This window comes from Peromyscus maniculatus, chromosome 4 (genome assembly GCF_049852395.1).
Source record: "Peromyscus maniculatus bairdii isolate BWxNUB_F1_BW_parent chromosome 4, HU_Pman_BW_mat_3.1, whole genome shotgun sequence".
Taxonomy (NCBI): Eukaryota; Metazoa; Chordata; class Mammalia; order Rodentia; family Cricetidae; genus Peromyscus; species Peromyscus maniculatus.
Genome location: NC_134855.1, coordinates 95698489 through 95724672, shown reverse-complemented (window position 1 = coordinate 95724672; position 26184 = coordinate 95698489). Strand labels below are relative to the sequence as shown.

General features: G+C 44.0%; 1 protein-coding gene across 9 annotated transcripts in view; it reads left to right on the top strand.

Moving 5' to 3' along the window:
• The window catches only part of Fsip1 (fibrous sheath interacting protein 1), a 131865-nt gene extending 106092 nt beyond the window's left edge, over positions 1 to 25773 (top strand). For 5 of the 9 annotated variants that reach the window (XM_076570337.1, XM_042275941.2, XM_042275943.2 and 2 more), the window contains 2 exons: positions 23269 to 23779; positions 25550 to 25773. In XM_076570337.1, coding sequence (XP_076426452.1) covers positions 23269 to 23779; positions 25550 to 25605 — 567 coding nt within the window. In that variant the 3' untranslated portion in view covers positions 25606 to 25773. The remainder of the gene's footprint in view (positions 1 to 23268; positions 23780 to 25549) is intronic. The other 4 variants (XM_076570335.1, XM_076570336.1, XM_042275940.2 and 1 more) reach the window with 1 other exon arrangement.
• The last annotated feature ends 411 nt before the right edge of the window (positions 25774 to 26184 follow it).

Genomic DNA, 26184 nt, shown 5'->3' with positions numbered 1-26184 from the left:
AGAATTTAATTTAAATTACACATGTACATGAAGTAACTACTTAAGTTTGCACTCCCTCACACATAACTATTCTTTTATCCAGTCAACACATTCTTTCTGTGCTTCTCCATCAGGTAATTTATTAAGTTCTGGGATGACAACCATGGCAAGGCAAACTTAGTCGTTGCCCAAAGGGCAGGGCATAGTTGAAACACATCACTATATGTGCTGTTGTGACTTCTAAAAATTTTAGATATTTATGATTGTGTGTACACAATTGTGTGTACACGTGCACATGCCTGCCAGATGTCAGCCTTGACTGTTGTTCACAAGAGCCATCCACCTTGTCTTTTATGAGACAGAGGAACTGGGGTCTGGGGCTTGCCACTTAGGCTCCGGAGATGCCCCCTCTCTGCACCTTCCCAGCACTGGGTACAAACACCAACAGGCCCATCTTTTTATGTGGATGCTAGGGTTGAACTTGGGTCCTCAGACTTGCATACACACACACACACACACACACACACACACACACACACGCACATACACACACACCAGTACAAATAAATAAAACAAATCTTTTTTTTAAACAAGAATAAATATGGTATTTATTTATTTCTCCATACTAATAAAGATAAAGCTAATCTCCATACTCATCTGTAGTGCATGTGTGGTTGTCTAGAGGACGCTGTTGAATATCCAACATTTTACAGTGCATTCCTTCTCTCTTTACATTTGTGACTTCAGACGGGAAGACACTCTTCCTGGGTCAGGGTGCACTGTAGGGAAGAGCCACAGGGACAAACCTCTGCAAATGACAGGACGCGTGTGAATCCCTGGCATTTTCACTCCTGTTGCGAAATCTCCGTGGAAAACACAGCATATCCCTTTCCCAAGTACGGCCTTGGAGAAGCCACGGGGAGGGTCGAGTTCTGCACACCGGCTTTTAATTCGCTTTTGTTTCCCCCTAAATTACATGTAGCTGAAACTGTTTGTTCCGATGACAGACCAGGCTTGCGGTTTCCTAGCTTTTTTTTTTTTCTCTCGCTGGCCAGGCTTCACCAGTCAGACTTGGCAGAACTATATTTAAGAAAAGGGAGTCAGAAGAATAAGAAAAGTGCCCGTTCTGGTCCATCACCTCCAGCGCATGCCTCCTGAATTCCTCTGGATGCCCTGCCATTCCTCCTCCCCTCCCCCACTCCCACCCCCAGGCCTTCTGGGTCCAGCCAGCTTCAGTAACAAGCAGAATAATGTGCGCTGGTCTTTGGTGTTGGTCGGGAACCCAGAGAACCGGGTAAATGTTCAGCCTGTATCTTGAAGTCGTCCCCCTTCCCCTCCACCTTCTTTTCTGTTTCCACTGTGAGAGTTGTCTCATTTCATAATACTCCTCAAATTTCATGGGCTACATTTAAAATCCGAGTGTTTACCTCTGTCTTTGTTTTCAACATGTAACAATGAATCTCAAGTAACCCGCATTAGTTTCTTACAATTTAGAAAGAAGGAGAAAAGTGTTGGGGTTTAAGGCTCCTGTCAGAATGGAGCAAATTTGCTAGTCTAAACCACACGCACGTATACTGAATAAATAGTGCAATCTTTTCGTTTCTCCAGATTGTTATTTCTTCCTAGCTGTCTCCTCTCCTGCCCCCTCAGCCCTCCTTGTAGACCATCCAGCCACAGTGGTGTTCAGTGCTTTCTCACTGAGATGTTTACATGTGATCAAAATCCACACAGTGAAATGGATGTAAGTATTCAACACTAGTGTGTGGACTGATCATAGCACTCACGGTTTTCCGGTGGCTTATAGTAAGTGGGAGGGGAAAAAAAAATCTCTGTCCAACATGGGTAACATTGTTTCTTTCTGTAGCAACTGTATCCTCTGTTTGCTCCCCCTGCCCTGCGCCCCATTTATCATGAGGACTATGTGATGACCCAGCTATACCACCCCTTGTCATATGCCCAAAGATTTGACATCCTACTCCATAGACACCTGTTCAGCCATGTTCGTTGCTGAATTATTCACAATAGCTGGGAAATGGAAACAAATGTTCCTTAACTGATGAAAGGATCATAAAAATGTGGTGCATATCCACAACGGAATATTAAAGGTTTGTAAAGAAAAAAATGAGATCATAAAATCTGGGGGTAAATGGGCAGAAGTAGAAAATACTATATTGAGTAAGGTAACTGTCATTTTTGTGTGTCTGTTGGGGACGAGGGTCAACTTGGCACAAGCTAGAGTTGTCTGAGAAGAGGGATCCACAGTTGAGAAAATGCCTCCATAAGAAATGCCTCCAATAAGCTTGTAGGCAAGCCAATGGGGAAAGTTCTTAGTAATTGACAGGAGGGTCCAGCCCATTGTGGGAGGTGCCACTCCTGGGGAGGTGGTCCTGCATGGTGGGTATAAGAACACAGGCTGAGTAAGCCGTGAAGTGCAAGCCTGTAAACAGTGTTCCTCCACGGCCTCTGCACCCTGACTATACCACCAGCTCCTGCCCTGACTTCCCTCAGTGTAACCCGAGAGTTGTAAGCTGAAACAAGTCCTTCCCTTCCCAAGTTGGTCATGGTGTATTGCAGATAATCCACAGATACTGATAAAGGAACCATTTATTTAGAGATTATATTGGGGAGAACAACTCACTAAACAGGATAGAGCAAAGTCATGGCAGAGTCCTGGAAGGTTGATGTTCTGTCCCACGCTGCTCCGGCCGCCTGAGTCAGTCCACACCATCGAAGCCCACGAGGAAGAGAAGAGAGCTAGCCAGTATAAGTGCTCCTCAGGTCTTAAGCTAACCCCGAGGCCACGCCCTAAGGGCTGGTACCTCAAGGTCATAGGTGGACCGGGTACCCACTACAATGATGTTTTATCACAACAGCAGAAACCGTATCTAAGGCAGTAACCGAGACCCAGAAAGACAAACGTGGCATGGTTCTGTCTTATTTTTGGTTCCCAGGTTCAGCACTTCAGATGTGAGTCAGTCACCTGAAGTACCACAAATACCAGGAGAGTAAAAAGGGACCATGGGAGATGGGGACAGAGCTGGGGTGGGGCTGGGGAAGTCAGACACAGAGGATGGGAAGTGGGGGATGGGAAAACAGAGTGGGGGGAGACTTGCCTGGAAAGAAGGGAGGAAGGAGGGATAAAAATCTTCTTCTTTTTTTAAATATTGTGAAAAACAAAAAAACAAAACCACTCTGCAATGATGAAATGTGAAATCACTAAAGACTCACCAATCCCTTGCCTAGCCACATGCTTCCTTTTATCCTTTTCCCATTGGATTTCGGACGCCATGGTTCTTAGCTGTACCTCTGGGCTTTGACATGCTCTGCTTTGTGCTTCAAACCTGTTTACGGGGAAATATGGATCAAGCTATTCTGAGAATTTTTCTCTTCTTTGATGCATATATCTGTCTAAATTGGTAGCAAATGTTCTCCTGTGGGTTCTTGTGGGATTCAAAAATATTCTTGGGAAAATGTTAGCAAATATTTTAAAATACTTTTTATGAATCAGCCTTATTGAGGACTGGGAAAAGAAAGGATCGAGAATATTATTTCCAGATTCTGTAATTTGCATGCTGAAGGGAACAGCTCACCAGCTTTCTCTTTGCTTCTTCTGCACCATCAGTGCCAAATACCTGCAAATAAGGGAAAGTTTTGCAACATTTTTTAACTTAGTATGAAATTTTTCCAACTTTGGTCCCACAAAACTGTCATTTTTGACATAATGATGCTTCCTAATTGTTGTAGAATAGAATATTTGTTTAATTATGTAAAGATGTGTTTCTTTTGTTTATGCTGCATTTGTTTAACTATGTCAAGATGTGTTGCTGTTTCCCCTTGCCTGCCTAAGGCACCTGATTGGTCTAATAAAAAGCTGAATGGCCAATAGCTAGGCAGAGGAGGGATAGGCGGGGATGGCGGGCAGAGAGAAAGGGGGGGGGCAACCAGCTAGACACAGAGGAAGCAGGAAAGCAGGATGGACAGTATGTAGATGAGATAAATGAGCCTCAGGGCAGCACATAGATTAATAGAAATGGGTTAATTTAAGTTAAAAAAGAGCTAGCCAGATACAAGCCTAAGCTATTAATTAATAATAGGTTTCTTTGTCATGATTTGGGGGCTGGTGGTCCAAGAAAGCCTGCTATACCTAATGATACAAAGAGATGATTGTAAGGGTTATTTGTCTTTGAACCCCCTTGTTTATGTAGCACGGAATCGGACATCACCCACTGTGTGACTCTTAGTAGGATACCCAGCTTGCCTCTCACTGACGATTCTGGGATCCCCTATTGGTGTTCCTAGCTGACTCTGATAAGGGCATTCGCTGGATGAAGGCTATCAGGTATCTATACCTGGAACTGAAGGACGGGCAGTCCACTCAGTGTTCACCATGGTGGAAACACGTAATTACAACGGCAGTGAGGATGGTGGTCCAGGCAGTGGCATTGTGGCCCAGGTGGTATGAAGTTCGTGCATTGAGCTCAAACTCCTGTTTGCTCCTAGTTGTTTGTCAACACCCTTCTCAATAATGATGTGAAAATATCTGACATTATTTTAATTTTATTTCTGCTTACAGAAGCCAATAGTGTCAGTTTGGCTGTCTCTATTATTTGCTGCTAAGAACCCTGACTGATGTGGAATTTGACACCAGGAATGGCTACAGGCAGTGGAACTGCCAGGACACTGGTGACCCCTGGGGTTGCTGTCTGGGTTAGTTGGAGCTGATGGGTAGTGAAGAATCCAGCTGTAGCAGAGATGGGATGTAGGCACACCATCACACACAGAGGAAATTCCACAAGGGGAGACTCCGTGAGCTACTACAATGAAGTGCACAGTGGGGGAAAGGTTCATGGGCACACACGGGGCTTCCATCCATCAACTCTGATGGGATGAGGACCAGGAGCAGTGAGATGATGTGGCTGGCTGCGGCTTCTTACCGAGACAGGTGGTTTAAAGAGAGTGAACACGGGCAAAAATCCCCAGATTCCCTGTTTCACTATAGATCAAAATGTAAAATGTTTCTGTGAATACATGTAAAGAATTCTCTTATGTAATTTGTTTTGTAAAGGTAGAAAGTCAAATACAGAATGACAAATTATAGTGTTGGTTAAATCCATAGTCAGGTCCCTTAGGTTAAAGTTTTGGCACATTCAGAGGGTAGGACCTAAGAATAGGCAGGAGATACAGTAGAATTTGGTGAACTCAGGGTGCGATAAGTCCCCGAGTCCCTTAAGCCATCCCTGCCAGCTGAAGGAGCCCTGAACCCCACTCTGCTGGGGCTCTTCCTATCCTGATGGAAATGTCTATCTCCTGACTCCAGTTGTGTTAAGGTGGATCAGCTCTCTTACTCATTTTGTGGAGCTGTACTCACACTTAGATCCCAGCATACCTTAAAACACCATCAACAAAGGCAAAGCTAAGAGGAGACAGCTTATGGTGATAGAAAGTTGCCAAGCCTTGCCAGTTACCATTGACAAAACACCCAGGGAGCATGCTTGACAACCACATTTGAAGGTTCTAGGTCAAGTAAAGAAAAATGTGGGTTTCAGATGGATTGAATTTATTGCCAGGGAAGCACTGAGCCAGAGACTCTGGATTGAATATGCTAACATGAATAGATGGCATTAATTCTAATGGTTTCTTTGATCTGTTGACCAAAACTTAGCCCCAAATGAGACTCTAAAAATTTCGTTACGTGTTACCAGAACACAAATAACAATACCCAAGGCTAAGGTTGCTGCCGGGATGAGGGGTATATCATGAGTGTGGAGACCTGTATGCCTACTGGATTCCTTTAGAGGCTCTTGATGGAGACTTTTGGACAAGAACCTGGAAGATTAAATGATGTGGGGCCACTAGCATCTTTGGGAACAAGAGAGCCATCCTGCACTAGCCGGCCATGCTGATGGATGAGGCTACAGTTGTTGCTAGGGATATTGGGCGCTGCAGTAATGGGTCAGAAGCCCTAGCACTTTGCCATTAGAAGACAGGGTAGGTGTAATAGCTGCTATCATATGCATCCAGATGCACATTTAAACAGGACTAACTACTAAGGGTCCTTGGAAATGGCCGTTGGTAACAGGATCCCAGTGACTGAAACAGTCATGGAATTAACTATGTCATCTGGTTTTTGTAACCAAAACTTCTGGGATTGATTTAAGCCATTTCAACAAGAAATTGTGCTCCTTGCTCAGTTCCCAGACAGAGATCAGTTCCTAAATTCATCATTCCTAAACAGGGCATTATGAAAGACCCTTGAATGTATTTCATAGAACAATGAGAAAAGAAAAACTGAGACCCTCCAGAGACTCCTGAATGCCTGCTTTGTTCAAGATACAGCCTCTTGGCTCCAGCAACTCAACTCATGCTTTGATCCTTGTAGTGAATTTGCTTAACTGGGAAAGGCTTCTTTCTTATAGACAAATGAGTACATACTCCAGACAGTTTGCTTTTACTGGATAGAAGCAACACAGTAACTTTACAGCCTTACCTAAGGTTACGTCTTCTTTATGACTGTCACCATTCTGTCTTCAAGGCTGTTGGTCATCACACATGACACTCTACCTTGTTCATTTAATATGACAACACACTAATAGGACTTTGCAAGTAAGGTGTAGCAGGTGCTGCTGATGCCTTGATATAAGATACATGTGTGCTGGGCGGTGGTGGCACACGCCTTCGATCCCAGCTCTCAGGAGGCAGAGACAGGCAGATCTCTGTGAGTTTGAGGTCAGCCTGGGCTACAGAGTGAGTTCCAGGAAAGGCTCCAAAGCTACACAGAGAAATCCTGTCTCAAACAAACAAACAAACAAACAAACAAACAAACAAACAAACAACAACAAAAACCCCAAAACAAAAATAAGATACATATGTGCTAGTGGGAAGGAGACAACTCCTAGCCTCCCAGCATGCAACAGTGAGCTGCATTCACAACTATATATATATATATATATATATATATATATATATATATATATATTACAGTCACCATAATATGTAATATATATACCATACTCTCTCTCCCTCCTTCTCTCTCTCTCTCTCTCTCTCTCTCTCTCTCTATATATATATATATATATATATATATATATATATATATATATATGCAGGAATGCTTATATAATGTTGCAGATATTATTTTGCTCTGAGAAATAGCCCTAAAAAGGTCATATGCTGGTGTCTTGGTGACGATGAAGAAAGGGAAAAGTGATTTCAGAAAGCTATGTGTAGGAAGGTAGAAGGCTGCTGAGATGGACCAGCAGGGAGAGGTACTTGTTTCACAAACACAGCAACCTACAGGAAGTGGAAGGAGAGAGGAGACTGCACAGCACTGTCCTCTGAACTCCATACTCATGCCGCTCCACACGCATCCCCACTGATGACAAACACAACCTTTAGACAGTGGAATTGCTGGGTAAAGTAGAAAGTTGTCCTGGGAACTGGAGCTGAGTTACACTGCTCATCAAACACCATAGCCGACTGTCATCATCACTGAAAGGTTTCCAGAACGTGACAGATAGGTACCATGAGTGATGTAGAGACAGTGAAGAGAATTGCTCTGGCTGACTGGAGGACTGACTTCTCAAAGGCATTTAAATGAAGACCTCTATAATGTCTCAAAGATGTTGGTTTGTGACACGAAACTGATCTATGCATTTTCTGAAGCACAGATTCAAGAAGTGCAAATGTAACATAAAAGTAAGGGAGGGGCTGGAGAAATGGCCCAGCCATTAAAAGTATAAAAGTGAGGGATCACGTTGTTTCCTGAGAATAAAAAATATGGATTATGATAAGAACATAGCTGTATGCAGCATATATCGTTTCCAGAAGCAGCATCTTTTTAAGTTACATGTTTACTATATTCTTAACATATCAAAATACGTTTCTAGGCTCTGAGAATAGAGCAGTGAATTGATCCAAGCTTCTGCACACACGGGCTTAAGTGCCAGTATCGGGGAGTGTACAACAGGAGTCTTATATGACAGTCCTTCCTCATCTGCGGGACATACTTTCCATGATCCCTGGTGGCTGTCTGAAATGATGGCTAGTACCAAACGTAACATCTTCCATGCTTTTTTCTGTATACTGACTTATGATAAAGTTTAACTGATGAATTTCATGTAATGAGAGTTGACAGCAAGAGCCAATAGTAAAATATGGTAAATGCAGCAGTTTTTCTCCTGAAAGGGGTGTGTGTCATCTTGTTATTGCTCAGAATGTCTTATTGTGCTGTACTCACCCTTCTTCATGTGATGAGACGAGAGAACTCAGTGCTTGTGTGAGGAATCATTCCCACGGCTTGAGGCTAAAGCTGACTTCCTTGGAGGGATTATTATTACCATAGAGTTGATCATAACCACGGTGGCTGCCTGGTGGGGGCATCACAAACCGCTGGGATGGAATGAGAGATTTCTTCATGCTACCCTGAACAGTGCAGTTTAAGACTTATCAGTTGCTTATTTCTGGAATTTTCCTCTTCATATTTGTAGGCCATGTTTTACTATAGGTAAACAAAGCCATGGAATATGAAACCACGGACTAAGGGAGACTCCTGAACTGTCCCAAAGGGGCACGTCTTACATGTGGAGGAGTAGGAAACAGGAAGGGCATAAGCAGAGACTGTGCAAGTAGAAGCTTTGGTGTTTTGACCTGGGATGTCCAGGGAAGGGCTCAGGGAGGTGACATCTGGACAGATGGTTGGAAGGGATGAGGGGACACGCACTGATCTGGGCAAGAAGCATTTTCAGAAGATAGACAAAGGACAAAGGCGCTAAGGCAGGAGTATGGGTACTTGTATTCAGCAAGCCAGTGAGAGAGGCTGGATGGAGCGAGGAAGGAGGGAGATATAGGAGAAAAGGGCTGGGAGGTGATGAGAAACCGAATTCCCAAGGACTTCGTCTTGGAGGGAGCTGGGCTTGGATTGGATGAATTTGAACAGGAGCACACACAACTGTTCTCATGTTTTACTGAGAGTGCTCTGGATTGAGGCTTGACTGGCAGGACAGCACAGGTAACAGCAGAAAAAAAATTTGCAGGCTGATGCAGAGACCTGACGAGAAGGAATGATGGGGTGCAGCGTGGAGGAAGTGACAGTGAGGTAGAGCCCGGAGATAGGTTGAGAGCAGAAGCAAAGGGATGTCTGTAAGGGTTGTACGGGTGCCGCGAGAGAAAAGGACCATCCCAGGGACCGCCACAGTCTCTTCACTGAGATGGGGAAGACTGCGAGGATTGAGGTGGCAGCAGGATATTGCTAAATTTCAGGTGTGCATTTGAAGTCTGAGGAGATATTAATTAGGCAGTTGGAGATGTGTCTGAAGTAGGAAAGAACTGCAAGCAAGACTTTGCACTTGGGAATCATCACTGTGTGGGTGCCAGGAGTCACTAAGAGTGAAGATGAAGAGAAAAACGGGAAAGATCCAAAGATTGTGCCCTGGGGCTTTCCTTAAGGAAAAGAGGTTGAGATACGCTGGCCAGGGGAATGGAGGAGGAAGGGTGAGTGAGAAGTGAGAGGTAGCAGTGATCTGGAGGCCAAGGGAGGAGGGATCAGTTACACCACAGCCACACACTGCTGGGAGGCCAGGGGTGATGATGTGGACTGAGCAATGACTGCTGTTTTAGGAATTTGGAGAACTGGTCCTTGGACAAGAGCAAATGCCAGTGAATTGTTGGAAAACCCCTTGCAGTGGCTTTAAGAGGATTTTGGTGACAATTTAAGAGTAATTACGTTAAGACAGTTTTTTTTTTTTTTCCTAAAGAAAATGAGAAGCCAGGTATGGGTGTACAGGCTTTGTAAGCCTAACACTCAGAAGGCAGAGGCAGGAGGATTGTCATGATTTTGAGGCTAGCCTGGGCTATAGAGCAAGATCCTGTACCAAACAAACCCCACCCCACTCCCCACTCTTCTCAAAAAGAAAAGTGTGTGTGTGTGTGTTTGTTTGTGTGTGTGTGTGAGAGAGAGAGAAGGGGGAGGGAAAGAGGGAGGGAGGGAGGGAGGAACGGAGGGAGGGAGAGGGAAAGAGAGAGAGAAAGAGAGAGGGAGGAGTTCTTAAAATGTTGAAACAATGGCCTTCTGCATGTCTGTGGAACAAGCCAGTGAAGACAGGGAAAGGCAGAAGGGAACTGGCAGGCAGGCTCTGGGCAGACATGGCTGTGGGGAGCTCGTCTGCAGTGAGTGGAAGCATCTTTGGGTCTACACCTCTGTGCTCATGTTGGCCATTTAGATTCCAGCTATCACCCTACAGTTAGTTTTAGTACTGGATTTGGGGAGAAATTGTGGGTTTACTTCACACACTTGACATTGAAACATTAATTTGAAATGTAATCAAATGGAAATAAAACTACTCATTATTTTTTGTCTGGTTTCTAGTGACACTTCGTTATATGATCAGAAGGTACAATATCTGAAGCCCTTTCTCTGGGTCTTCAGCAGGGTGTTTTTTATTGTATTTAACCAGGTGGTCTTTTCAACAACCCCACACTGACAACCCTGATACCTGCCAGCCTTCGGACAGCCCCTGTTCTGTCCGAGTGACCCAGCACCCTGTGCAGGACAGGGACCGGGGTTCATCTGCCCCTCATTGGGAATCAAAAGAGAAAAGTGTGACCTATTTCCTGGAAAGTGTTCACATGGAGGTGGAGGCCCTGTTCTGTCATGTCCTTATTAATAAAGCCCCTTTGAGAATGCCTTTGCCCTGTAAATGCCTACGGAAGGAGGCGCTTTGCTGCGTGTTTGTGAGACTTTCTATTTAAATACACAAGTGGATGCCCATAATTAAACCCTGCCACAATAAAAATGGAATATTATCTGGCTGTTTTTATGGCAGAAGAAATTAATCTCTATGTCTGACTTGCAGTGAATATCACAGGCCTGCGATTCAGGCTTTTTATTCCTCTTGAGTTGTGTTTGTGTGTGTGTGTGTGACTCTGAAGCATTTCCCCTCAGCTGTTGTCACCTGTACCCTGAGGTGGGGTGAGTCACTGCCAGTGGATCACTGGTGACATGGAGAAAACAAGACATACCTGTACCTTCAACAATATTGTCTGTCTGTTGGCCCTCAATGGAACCTGAAATTCCCCATGTTGGGGAATTCTTCAGGAGTTAAAGCATTATTAATAATTCAAATTTGATCTGCCCAAATTTTAAGCAAAGTTTTAGTTGAACTGTTACCTCCCAAAGTGGGCTCCAGAGGGAACAGGCCTCAGGAGGGAGGAAGGGCTCTGGGGTTAGGCTGGGCCATGGCCGGCGACCATTGGTCAGTAAACAGGCCATGACCTATGAGTTTAAGGGGTGTCACTATAGCGGGTAGAAGATCTCCCCAAGAAGGTGAAGGTGGATCAGCAGCTGAAGGTGCTTACTGCCCAACCTGATGACCTGAGTTCAAGCTCTGGGGACCCACGTGGGGGAAGGAGAGAATAGATGCCCCTAAATTGTCCACACACACACACACACACACACACACACACACACACACACACACACACACGACATCATGAAGTCTACAAATCTTCACCAAGTGTCTGTTGTTTGCCAGACCCTGGGAAGATATGGGGACACAGGGCTGAAGAGGACCCAATTCTCTCCTCGAAGACCTTAACATGTCCTGGGAAGGTGGTCACTGCAATGGTGGAACCAACCCCCGGACCTTTCCTCTTGTTCACACATTAGCATTGGGCTCGTGAGGTGAAAGGGGCTTTGCTATAGGCTACTGTTCCACGTCAAGCAGAAGGGGAAGCGTTTGCCATGGTTCCACGCTGTTGTCAAGGTGCTTCCCTGGGAACAGAACTGAAACTCTTTTGAGCATCTGTGTGAAGGCAGTTGTGAAGATGAAAAGGCCCTGGCTGCATCGTTTATTAGTTCTGGACCTTGGACGAAGATATTTAATTTCTCCGAGCCTTAATTTTTTATCATTTCAGTGTGGTGCTCCCAACCCTGTTTACCTCAGCCTTAGCTTAGCCTGACTCCAGTGCAGCTGGCTGATGATGACATGGGCTTGTCTGGACACTTGCCTAATAAAGGCCCCGACGATGGGAAGGGAAGCAGAAAGACTCAGCTCAGCTTTACGTGAAAGGGAACATCGAATGCATCGTTTATGAAACAATAAAGCACGCCGCGCAGATCCTTCTGCGTTTGTGTCCAGTTCGCTAGGTGGCTCTTCTGGTTTGCTGGCCAGAGAATTCAGCTTCCAGGATTTGGGTGACAGCATAGCTCGGAGCGTGCTCCCCACAGTGTATCGTTCCCGGTGGCCGTGCGATCTCACTTGGAGACTGGAAATGTGAAAGGACAGTTCACTGAGCAGCGCTATTAATGGGAGCGCTGTGTTTGTGTCGGGCTTTGTGTGTGCTGTACGGAAGGCACGGGGTAATTAGATGCTTCAGATACATGTCTAGACAGGGCAGGGCTGCGGGAGCGCCTCACCCCTGGGAAACGCTACAGGTCACTTGTTTGTGATCAGGAATGGCTCCCCTTCATCAACAAATTCAATGTGAGGTTAGCGCTATGGTGCGAGGTTTATAACCAGCAGGGACATCAAAGCTGATGCAATTTGACAGGACCGACGGTTTGTCCAACTGGGCTTGGACTGACTCTGCCTGGTGTGGCCTGATTTGAAGTGCTGAAAGGGATGGATGTCTTCCAAATAGTTTTCTGCCATCTGGCTGTGGGCCTGGATTCTGGACTTCCTAGAATCAGGGCTTTGGGTTACGTCATTCTGATTCAAAAGGGCTCCTCCAAATTCGAGTTATTCCTTGAAAGAGTTACATGTTGTGATCTCAGGAGTGTAACGGGGAAGCACATTTTAGGACAGGTAGGCTCTGAGGTGAGGCAGTAGGGAATGCTTTGAGGTTTGGGGCAGAGTATATTTCATGGGGGAGGGTGTGCCTAGATGGAGAGCGGGAGAGGGCAGCTGGAGGTGTTCTGATGCCTTAGAGCAGTGGTTCTCGACCTTCCTGACGCTGTGGCCCTTTAATACACTTCCTCATGGTGTGGTGACCCCCAACCACACAATTATTTCATTGCCACTTCAGAACTGTAATTTTGTTACTGTTATGAATCATAATGTAAATATCTGATATGCAGGTTATCTGATATACGACCCCCAAAGGGGTTGCAACCCACAGGTTGAGAAACACTGCCTTAGAGTCTGGACAGGGGAAAGGGACAGTGGATGTCTGTGTGGGTGGAGCAAGAGACATTGGTTACCTACACCGCAGCCCTCATGTACTTACACAGAAATCTCATTATTTTGAGCAAAGGTAAAAGTATCTTGAAACCAGCCACTTTCTGGTTACTTGCTTTGGTACTTTCTGGTACTGGAGATGTCGTCAGCCTCACAGTAAGCTGGTAGAGTCACATTCTTCCTTTGTCCCCGTGTTGGCTCCCTCCCAGCATCTAATGGTCTCTGTAGCCCCTAGCCTCTCAAATCCATTAGCATCCGTGGCGATCTACTCATTGCAAAGTGCTGTGAGATTATCTCTAAAGCTTCATTCTTGGTACCCCAGAGAGACCCTCAAAGCTAAGGGCCAGCTGAACTTAGACAGTTCAAACTTCAGCCGGTAGCTTCCTGAGAAAGCTCATGTAGCAGTTGCTGCTGTCAGCTACGGAGAAGGCTGCATGCTCACCGGTTAGTCCCGGTGATGGCTAACATTGCGCATCTTCCGCATCAGGCTTACACCACGAGCAGCTTTATGGAAGCCTAGCTTCTCAGTACAAATGCTTCCTTGTCAGTGTTTCTTAAACTACTGCTTTGGAGCCAGCTACATGCTAGCATTTTTATCAGAAGTCTGAGCAGGAGGTTCTGTGATTTGTCCAATTTTAAAATCGCGAAGGAAAAAGAGGGCAGATTTAAACTTAGAGATACCAGCTTCCCCCCTGCTTCTCTATGCTGCTGCTGAATGCGTTTCCTATCCCTCTGCGGGAGAAAACAATAGTTTCTAGAAAGATAATAGGCAAGCCTAGGGGACATTTCCCACGAGGCCTTTCCCCACGAGGCCGTGGGAATGCACATAGCACAGAAAACAGCGTGGAGAAAGGGTGCTGGAGACACATCCGAGATGCGGAGGAATGCCACGTGTTCGCATGGCTTGCCTGGTCTTGCTTCGACTCCTCAGGGGCGGTCAGGGTCTGCTTCTGCTTAACTCCCATCAGACCTGGTCCTGCGCTCTGCCCGCAGAAGGCACGCAGCCCCCCTGTCTTTGCAGTGGATGAGCCTTAGCAGCTGAGCAGCACTGTGTGGTCTCTCCTCCACCGCACGCCAGTCATTCTCTGTCTGCTTAGCTGTGATTTCAGCTTTCTTCCCTGGCTCAGTTCATATCCTTCCTCTATGCTCCTTCTGACTGCTCTGGGTAAATGTTCTCCCAAGTTTCCAAAGACATTTCTCCTTCCATCCTGCCCTTTGGATCATGCTCTGCCACTCAGGTCTCAGCAGTGACAATAGAAGTCAGCTGTTAAGCCCCAAACCCCAGGCAGGGATCCTCAAGTCCCACTTTGCTTTCAATGGTGTTGATGCTGCTGGCCATAGCTCTGTGGTCCCTGTACACAGTGAGCACAGCTCTGTGAGCCTCGTGGACCAATTTTCAGAGTGTGGGTGGAGTTCACTGGTGCTGTGCGCCCAGTCCACCCAACGGGTCAAGCTGCCACCCTCAGAGTCTTGCCAGGACTAGGAAGCTGTTGCTTCTTGTCTCCGTTGGGAACAGCAGAACTTGGGGAAAATGCTTGGGCTGTTACCACTTAATTATTCAAAGAAACAGCTAAGAAATGGAAGCAGGTGTTACTGATGTGGTCAGTGCTAGCGGGTTAGTGTGACTGGTGTTTTAATGTCGGGAGGCATCTCTAGGGGTCTCATAGGAGTGACTGCCTGCTGGGGGAAGGAGCTGACCCACTTGCTTCCACTCTTTTGGCTTAGCTTGGCCTCTAGTGCAATACTAGTGCAGTGGTTCTCAACTTGTGGGTCACGACCCCTTTGGCAAACTTCTTTCTCCAAAAATATTTACATTACTATTCATAACAGTAGCAAAATTACAGTTATTAAGTAGCAATGAAAGTGATTTTATGGTTGGGGGGTCACCACAACATGAGGAACTGTATTAGAGGGTTGCAGCATCAGGAAGGTTGAGAACCACTGTCTAGTATGTGTTCTCTTGCTATTGGTTATCACACATGTGCAGATCTAGGTGATGGCCAAACTGATTCTCCTCACACTGGAGTGTTTCAGCGGCAGGACAGCTTGGCTCCTGGACATGGTGCTGTGAGGAAATTTCTTGGCCATGCAAGAGATTGCTCAACTCCTCTTTCTAGTCCCTAAGGTTGAACATTGTTTCTTGTGTGGGTGGGGTCCAGGTGAGTGTTCTCTTTTATGGAGGAGGGACATCTATATAAATCATCTCACAAGCTACAGGCATCATCCTTGGGGTAGCTATGAATGTGAACTGATCACACATTGTGGCCCCATCTCTGGAAATCAGGAGTATTTATGGTCCTGAGTCAAGTCCTCATCCAAGCTCTTGACAGGTTGTATGAGACCAGGTACCACTACTTTGTCTCTACCTTGATTTTGTACCAATAAACAGACTCCTTAGTGCCATTCTTGGCTAGATGTGAGTGGACATCATTTATTATTATTTATTATCATTCAACCCTTGTTGATCTGACCTGGCCTTAGATGAGTTCTTCTGCAAGGTGACCCTGTGCTTAGCAGCCATCTCAGTCCAACCAAGAAACCATTGTTAAAGATCTCAGGGACAGTGTTTTAATGGTATTGTAGTTTTGGTTCGAAGCTTGGGTAATGACAAGGACAAAGTCTGTAGAGAGACAGCCCCTGTGAGCTAGAGAGGTTCCTGAGGGGTCAGTGACACATAGTATTTCCAATTTAACTCACTACCAGCTGACTCCTAGATGGAGTGAGGCAAGATTGGCTCTGCCCACGGTTAAGACAATTGGCTAATGGACTTCTTGACTTCTGCTCCCATCATGACCTCCCTTAACACATCTTACTTGTATTTAATAAAACTAAGCATACACTTTGAGTATGGAACCATGCTTCAACCATGCAAATGATTCTCATAGCTCACATAGGGCAGGAAGTCAACAATCCCAGTGAATTGTGGGAGTGACATACTGGATATTCTTTCCTGGGGTAAGGTATGGAGAAATCATCTAGTCCTTTATGATATAAACTTATACTCAACCTAGAACCACTTTTAGATTGTTTTTGCAAACTTACATACCTTGTGCCCCAGCCAACCTTATTTTTCTGGGAAAATGGAGTAGGGTGGTTAGACTCTCTTTTCTGTAGATCTAGAGAGCTCTGGCCCGGTTTCAGGAAGGGGAAATGATAGTTGTGTGATAAAGGCTATTCCAGTGACTTGCCCAGAACAAAGGAGACCTGATCCAACTGTCTCTATTATTTGGAAGCAGCAATCCCCTGAAATCCTCTAATTGCAGTTGTCCTACAAAATAGAGAAATCAGGACCCCTTATGACCAGCCACCCTACTAGAAATCAGAGCAGTGAAGTTGCTCTTTCTCTCTCCCGTGCGTATCCACATCTTTCTAACTATGTCAACATTACCAGAAAATTCACCGCCCCTTTTCAGGGCCGTTTGCCTTGCCCTTCATCACACTCAGTGGTTTTCTCTCCTCCAACTCTCCCAGCTTCTAACCTGGGACTGACTCACTTTGCTGTTTATGGCCTTGCCTCATCCCTCACACCTCACACTTTTCAGTTTCTCTGGCAGTGAACCTTGTTTTCCTTTTGACTACAATTCAGGCTCTCTTCTGTCCAGACAGCTTCTATTTTTGATTAAAAACACAGCAGATCTTTTCTGTCCCAGAGAACACCTCCTAGCAACAGTATGTTGTCAGATCCACCTTTATGTGACTGGGGAAGCCCCAGGGCAAGAGAGGAAGGTTGGAGAGGGGAGTGTGGTGATATATTGTGTACCCTAATAAAATTTGCCTGAAGATCAGAGAACAGAACAAGACACTAGATTAGACATAGAGGCCAGGCAGTGGTGGCACACACCTTCAATCCTAGCACTCAGGAGGCAGAGATCCAGAGCCACCCTGGACTGCGTGAGATTGACTCAGTCTAGGAGAGAAAACAGAGCCAGGCAGTGTGGCACACATTTTTAATCCCAGTACTGGGAAGCGCACACACCTTTAATCCCAGGAAGTGATGTGGGCAGAGAAAGGTATATTAGGCATGAGGAGACAGGAACTAAAGGCTTTTCGGCAGAAGCGTCCCTTTCAGCTAGAGGCTTTTTCAGCTGGGTGAGGAGACTCATTCGGCTAGAAGTCTATGAGGTGAGGTGAGATGTGGCAGTGGCTTGTTCCTTTGTCTTTCTGATCTTTCAACATTTACCAATATCTGGTTCTGGGTTTTTTTTTATAAAGACGGTTAGAATTCGTGTTACAGGAGACTGAATAGAATATGGAGGGAAGGAGTTGGGGGAAGGAGAAGAGCTCATTCCCTCTTGAATCCTTAGTTCATCTGGGGCATATGTTAAAAGTGAATGCTAATTATTTTATAGCCAAGCTCTTAAGATCTGTTTAGCTTGACTAAAACGGTTAAAAGAAACGATAGGAGCTTTTAAAGTATCTTGGTAGCTAAGCCAAGGGTGGAATGTTTTCTAGTTGTTTGTTTTGAAATAGAAGTAGTTTTTAATGAAACCCTTTTACCTTTGCTCTTGTGGTTGAGTACTTAGGACGCTCTGTCTGGCCACCCATTCTCCCCTGTGATATGGAATTGGTTTTTTGATGGTGTTCTTTAGAAACTCTGTTGGGGAAAAGATGCCTGACAACTTAAGCTTACATCAAAGCCCCAGATTGCTTCTGCAAGCTTGTAATGGTGGATTTTACGGTTGTTTGCATTACACACCTAATCTCAATGGCTCTGTCAACAAATCCGATGCCCAAATAATTAGAGATTTTTATGGCTGGGGAAACTGTAGATGTTGAGCACAGGAAGAGGGGTAGGGATGGGAACGAGGCAGTTCACATCTGCTTCATCTCCAGCAACTGAAAGTTTCCCCTGAATCAGATTTAATTCCGCTACCCAAAGTGGCGTTATCTGGGTGGAGAGGTGTAAACAGTGGGCACCCTGAGATTGGAGCTTTGGCTGTAGTGTGTTTTTTCTTAACGAGTTAAAAGAAAGGACACTGTGTTTATTAAAAACATAAATCAAGTCTAGGCCAAACATTGAAAGTCAAGTGAAATGCTCTGTGGAAGGGTTTTTTTTCTTGTGAAGATGGATAGAAAAGAACATCAACTTGGAAGAAGACATGTGGAGAATGAAAGAGAGACATTATTTACAGTGACTCCCAATCAGACTTTGAACCCAAACCGTCTGTGTTCACCAAACTCCAACTCTACTACTGGGCAGCTGTAGACATTGGACATTATCTAATTTATTGGTGCCTCATTTTCTGTATATATAAAGTGAGAATAATAGTAAGAATGATATCCACCCCTTAGGATCACTACCAAGATTAAAGGAATCAATGCATATAACGTGCATAAGGCAATATCTGGCCTAGAGTAAGTACTTAGAAAATGCTAATTATTACTGTTCTGCAAGACATCAGATGGTGTCAGTAAGACCAGGAAGGTGCCTGGAATTAATCCTACATGTGTATATGATTTTACTGATGAAGCGAAATCCAATACATCTACTCTGATTATTTTCTGTGTGTACATTGGCTAATAAAGAAGAATATTCAAAACAAAACAACATCTCTGAGTTAAATGAGACAGCTAAAGAATACACATTCTTCTTAGTAGTCCATAGAACTTCTCTAAAATAGATCAGGTAACCGGACACAAAGCAAATCTTAACAAGCATAAGAAGACTATAATAACTCCTTGTCTTCTCTCTGACTGCAGTGGACCAAATCTAGAAAACAATAGCAAAGAAGCTACAGAACATGCAGAAACTCAGGGAGGTTAAAGATCGCACTACTGGACAATGAACGGGTTCTTGAATGAGTCGAGAAGGCAATAAAGTTCCTAGAGTTGACTGAAAAGGAAAGCACACATACCAAAACATATGGATCCTGTAAAAGCAATCCTTCCACAACTTTAGATTTCCAAGTGCACATAAAGAAATCAGATCAAGTGTAAATAACTAGTATTGCACATCAGGGCCCTGGGAAAATAAGAGCAAGCCAAACCCCAAGCAGTGAGAGAAATAAGCTCAGGGAGGAAATTAATGGACTAGGAATGAAAAAAGAGAATTCCTGAATCAATGAAATGAAAAAATTGCTTCTTGGAAAGATGACCAAGACCAACAAACTCTTAACCAAAATGAAAGAGAGACCCAAACCAATAAAATTAGAAATGTAAGGGCAGACCTTATTATACATACCAGTAAAATTCAGAAGACTATCAGGATATAACTTAAAAACTTATAATGTACTAAATTATTAAATCTCATTAAAGATGAGATAAATAATATCAGACCTATATACCCCACCCCGCTAGAAGGGCAGACATTAAGAAAATCAGCAGGAGTCAATGCTGGTGGATGTGGACTGAAGAGAACCTTAGGCACTGCTGATGGAGAGCTGAATTGGTGGGGCCACTGTGAGAGTCAGCATGGAGGTTTCTCAAGACAGATATCCCATGTGACTCGGCCACATATTCCTGGGTACTTAGCCAGAGGAATCCAACCTAATGTATCACAGAGATACTCACACAGCAGCTGTTTATTATAGTATTGCTCACAGTAGCTAAGCTATGGAGCCAACCAAGGTGTCCAGCAATAGGGGAGAGGGTAAGGAAGATGTGTGAATATTCAGTAGGGCTTCTTTTTCAAACCCATAAAGAACGAAGCTGTATTGTTTGCAGGAAAATGGATGCAACTGGAGATAATTGTATGGAGTAAAGTAAGCCAGTCTCAGAAAGACAGTTATTGGTTGGTTTTCTCTAACTGTGGCTCTTCCACAGAAAGACAGACAGACAGACAGACACACATACACACAGACACACATACACACACACAGAGCTATGATATAAAAGTAGAAGTGAAACAGCTTAGGGGAACAGAGGGGCTAATGGGAAGGAGAGAGGAGTCATGGGAGAGATGTCCTCAGACTGTGGTATATACTTGTAAAAAAGTCAAAGGAAAGAGGACCCATAAAAGGGCAGCTGAAATGAGGATGGGAAGAGGGACTTCTGCTCTCAGCTGTAGCGACTGAAGCCTGGATGCACTGGATGGGCAGGAATGATAAGAGTAACTGGTTTATGAGAGGGTGGAAATCAGCTGACATGGACGGGAACGCTTGAACAGGCTCCTAGACTTCTTACACTGAATGGTTCAGCTATGGAGCTCACCAGCTCAGGCGTGTCATGAGCAATCTGGATGAAGCCTTGGCCACCATGGTCAGGAATGGCTGTATAGAGCCTGAGTATGGTCCAGTCTATCCCCTGTGGGCAGCTTATGCGGTAAAATACTTTCCCAAGCACCCCGGGCCTTCCTCACTTATTTGATTTCCACCATTTATTGAGTTTTTCCATGGCAAGGCTCTGTTGGGAACCACAAGATGAGAAAAGTGGGTCGCATGGTATTTTCTGATCTACACTGCCACCCAGAAACACTGAACTAACTTCATTTTTCAAGATTACTATATTCGATTCACTTTTGCCGGTAATGTTTTGAGAGGAAAAAGTTCCAACAGTTCACCCCTGTATTGTGGACAGGCGAAAGAATGCAAGTTCTATTTTTAAATGTGTTTTGTGCTCATGGCCAGGCTGCTCTCCTGTGTCAACAGGAAGTGTTTCTTCATTTGCTTTTGTTTTTCTTTACATTTTGGTGACACTGAGGACTGAATCCCGAGCCTTGCACGTAAAGTATACACCTGCCCCCCACCCCCAGCACCTCTGCCTTTTATCTTTTTTTAAATACTAGTTGTTTATTTAAAAAAAAACATTTCAGAGAAGTTAGTTGAGAGAGCATCTTCGTCATCTTCATCTCCCCATTGCTAAGGTCTTTGCTTGCCCTACAGATACAAGTTCTTTTCTTTTGCTTACTTCTCACTCTTCGCCCTCCTCTGTGTATATTTGACCCCAGACCCTTCATTTTTATAAGATGTTTTGCTTTCCTCCTAGAGTTCGTAATTGCTCTATTCTTCTGGGTATCTAGCCAAAGTCATCGTCAGAGTTTCCAGGCTTCCAGCCTATCAGTGTTACTCTTGGAAGCAGCCAGACATAGCAGATTACTTACCAGTTCCCCCTCCCTGTTACCCCAGAGACCCGGCATCCACAGTCCTTTATTCTCCTGCTCCATCGGGGGCCAATTGCTCTGTTGTCTGGCAGTTTTATAATGACATCATTCAGTGAGGATGTGTATGTAGTGTCTTTTTTCTAGACCCCGCTGGTAGCCCCTTGCAAATAATTTCATATAAGCAGCATGGGAAGGCGTATTTTAAGCTGCCTTCGCTGCCCAGCTGATCAGATTTACATAGGAGGGTGAAAGAAATGCTCTCAAAATGGGAACATCGCCACATCTGCATCCTGGAAGTTGTTTATTAAAAGCAGGATGTGCTACCGTACAATTCAACTCCTATTTCTTCACATGCATATTAATTTCAGGTTAAGCTATCTGAATTGTATTCCAGATTATCACTAAGAAAAAATGTCTAGGCAATCAATTTCTTATTATTGTCAAACTCACAGTGGTGGTCGCCATTGAGTTTTTATTTTATTAATTTTTTTTTTTGAGACAGGGCCGTACCATGTAACTCTGGCTGGCCTGGAACTCACTATGTAGACCAGGCTGGCCTTGGACTCACAGAGATCCCCCTGCCTCTGTTTTCTTGAATGATGGGATTAAAGACATATATAACCATGCCTGAAATCACTGAGTTTTACAGATTAGTTCAATATAATTTGAAAACATCTATTTTTAAAGCATGATGCAAAACTTGTCTTACCAGACTGTTTATTAGCTGCCTGAGAAGCAGTCGGGTATGAAAGAGTAGGGAGTTAGTTATGTTTGTCCTAGGAATAGCCAGAACAGCCAGTACTACACATTTACATATACAGCATATACAGAATATTTAGCTGCTTCTTCTGGTTTGGTGTGTGTGTGTGTGTGTGTGTGTGTGTGTGTGTGTGTGTGTGTGTTACTAGGGATTGAACTCAGGGCCTTGTACATGCTAGACAGATACTTTCCCACTGAGCTGTATCTCTCATCCCTTCTTTGTGTATTGCTGAGGTAGAAGTTATGGCTGTTGCAATTGATGATTAAGCTTTCTTATGGGGCCTTGTTGTTGTCAAGCAGGCAAATTAGTGTTTTCCTCCATGTCTTTGAATGCTGACTTACTGGAGGAGGGCACTTCTTCATTGTGTTTCAATGAAGGAAAACCATTCCTTTCTGAACTGATTTATTTTTTATGTTTCCTCAGAACATCACTGGAAGAAAAATGTGACTTTTTAATGTTAATTACATTTGTTTTTAGACAGTTTCACACATATAGTCAATACACACCAGCCACTCTTAACTCAGTTGGTAGAATAGCTTGCCTACCATGCACAGAGTCCTGGGTTCAAGTCTCTGCGGTATAAACCAGGTGTGGTGACACATGACTGGAAAAAAGTGTTTTTAAATTCATGTCTTGTTTAAAACACTCGCCCTGGATAATCTTTACAAGTGGAGATTGAATCCATGTGATCAAATCTTTCTACCCGAATGCACTGCTCTTGGAATGCCCCTGGCCTCTGCCTGGGCCTGTAACTTTGAAGCAATTACACATCTCAGGATGGGCCACACCTTCAGCCTTCCTTTTCTGTCCTCAGCAGTATTGTCTACTGAGAGCTGTGGACAGACACATGAGTGGTGCATCCTGGGGGGCAGGTGCCTTTGGTCCTTGTTTCCCCCAGTTTCAGAATTGAATTGCATGTGGCTTCCACTGAGGACTGGGTGGAGACAGAGGAATTCAGACTGGAAATTATGGAAGGATTCCTTTCCTTGTGACCCAGTGGAAGAGACTTCATCTTTGACTCCTGGTGTTTCTCTGTGTTAAGAGGGTGCTAGTGGATGGTGCAGTGGTTCATTTTTATCTGTGTTATATGATTACCTCCTCCAGATTACTGTGTACAGTTGATTCTAAATCTATTCTGTAGGTTACTGTTTAGCGTCCTACAGCTTTGGACCCTTGAAAACAACTTAGTTTCCCATTTGCATGTGTTGGGTGTGGACTTTCCTGACACTTGAAGTTCTACTGTATTCCTGGAAGTTTACCCAAAATAAACATATTGAATCAGCCAACTGACTATGAAAACTTTTGATCTGTTTCCTCAGTTAAACTTCACACTACGTCTCTCTGCGGAACAGCTCAAGTGTCTCCTAGATGAGTGTGTATCCCAACAGAAATGCAACCCTCTTGGCCTTTCTTCTGAAAGAGAAGACAAAGATATTGATACAGCACGTGGGCTCCCACAGCTTTGCCCATCCACTCCCTGTGAGTTACTAGATGAGTCCGAAGCCAAGGTCCAGAAAACCCAGCTAGATGATGCAAAGAGGCCCAAGAAGGAGGGGTGTGGGTCTGCTGTAGGCTCCTATCTCACCAAAGCCTTGGCTGGGCACTACAAACCGGAAGCTCTCATCATTGAAGTGGAGACCATGAAATGCCTCCAGTTCTCCAAGGAGGGGGCTTTCGATGATGCAGCAGACTATTTTATGTCAAAGACCATTGGCATTGGGAGACTAAAAAAGCCCCCTTTCTTGGATGATCCCCTGGATGACATCAGTGTGGACTCCTCCTCAGATGACCACCCGCCGAAACTCAGCCATCCAGAGAAACCAGTAGTAGGTAGGCTGGAGAGCATGTGTTTTGTGAATATTTCTCAGAATCATCTCAACATAAAGATATTATGAGTTAAATTAGATGAGAATGCAGTGATGCACATCTAATGTAAGCCCAGATGCTGTCATTAGGAGCTTGCAAACCTAGGTGCGTATTTATCAGTGTTCTTAAGAGGCCAAGGAGAGGTTAACACTCTTCTGAGTGTATTATCCTTCATTATAATTCTGATATCCAGAAAACATTGGTTTTAGAGAAAAAGAGAAAAGTATTTTGAATCTTTAAAAAGATTTCAACCTTTAGTGATTAAAATTTTCTTTCAGGGAATGGGTTTGTAAAATACCATGCTCAGATGTGAAATACCTGCCCAGATCACTCTTACATTTCCAGATATGAAGCCATGGTTCAGTCTTGCATTTTACAATAGTACAGTGGCATAGGAGTCAATCACTATGGGTAGATTTTAATATGAACAAGTATTAAATTACTAATTCGTATCAGAAATTGATGTCATAATTTGTGAGCCTATTTAAACAGCTTAAACTTTAATCTCTAATGTAGTCTACTTTAAAGCCCATTATGTCTGTCTGTCTATCTATCTATCTATCTATCTATCTATCTATCTATCTATCTATCTATCTATCTATCTATCTATCTATCTATATCTATCACCTATCTACCTGCCTATATATCCATCCATCCATCTATCATCTATCTATCTATCTATCTATCTATCTATCTATCTATCTATCTATCTATCTATCTATCTATCTAATGTCTCTATCTGTTCCCTTTCAGGTCTATGACTGGTTGATCTTGAACTAACATTCTGGTCCCATGTTTCTACCTGACTTCCAGGCAACTTGACAACCCCACACTCATTTCTTCGTCTTTCCCTCTTCACTACCATTTCTCTCCTGATTCCTCTTTCTTTAATCACTTAGGCTCAAAATCAGAGTCAATATTGAGTTGGATAACATTATAGAAGGAACAGTGAATGCTGGGGAGATGGGAGGTGGAATTAAAGGTCAGCCCCCAAGGGTGAACTGCCCTTCACTGGGTGGGATTTGACCACTGCACAGAGAAGGACTCAAATTTACAAAGCACAGGGAATGCATGTCCCTTTCTTATCTGTCCCAGCTCCCTCTACATCCTGGTTTTCCCTGTTCCCATCCCCCAGCTTGGGCATATACCTAGAAGTGGAATTGCCAGGCCTATGGTAACCTTTTGAAGAATTGACAGTTTTTGATCCCACGTCCTACAGCTTTCTCCTTATTCCCCTTTTATTGTCTTCTCTTATTTGATTTCATTGTGGTTCTACCTTTTTTGCTAACTTTTCTATCGAAGGTAGAAAAATATGCCCCATTGGTGGAACAATTCTTCCCTCTCTCTTTTAAGAGGAAAAAGGCGATTGGCCTCATCTGTCCTCCATGGAGCATTTACTTTGGGCTTCAGCCTACTCCTCAGAAACTTAGTAGAAAGCAAAAAGGTAATTTTGATGTCTTCCCCTAAATCTTCAGTCCTTCAACCCTCGATTGTTTTCTGAACTATAACTCCAGGGAAGACAGATGCCTTCTTTTTCCCTGTGGACTTGTCTGCAGTCTGTGGTGACTATTCTATAATAATAGGCTGTAGTCATTGTATTATACAGCGGAATGAATGACTTAATGCTTAATAGGCTGAATGATTTTTCTTAATTATGCGTGTGTTTCTGATTGATGATTTTTCTTACTTATGCATATGCTTCTGATTGTATAATCACTGTGACTATTTTGTTAGCAGATAAACAGGAGGCTGGAGTTGCTGTGGATGAACCAGAAGAACATGAAGCATGACTTTCTGGGGTTTAAGCTTAAGAAAGTTGGAAATCAAGTTGCATTATATATATTTTTCTTGAATTCTTTGTATTCAATGAATGCATCATAGAGACTATTCTTCAAATGATTTCAACATTTGAATTCCCTTCTTTGCTGATTACATTCATTCCTTTGGTAATTTTGAAACTTGGAGTATAAATGCTTGTTGGTTTTTATTCATTGAAATTCATGGGAAAATTGTTTACAAATGTATTGTTAATGTTACAATCTCAAGGATACTTTATAAAAACCAACATTGTAACATACACAAGGGCTGTGTTAAGTGTGGCACACAGGAATTTGTTGCTCTATATTTGATTCTTTGGGGGCAGTGCCGGGGATTGAACTTAGGGCCTTGTGCATGGAGGCAAACACTGTCACTAAGTTGACCCTCCAGCCCACTGCCTTGGGCTTACATGTTTCAACTCTATCTGATTCAGGTGAATGTGGCCACCGTGGCTGTTTGTTCTGCCTCTGATTTCCCTTCTCTGTGCCTGTCTACTGTTTGTCGATAAGTACAGCTCACCTCGGGGAGAAACGAGTTCCCATAACAAAGGA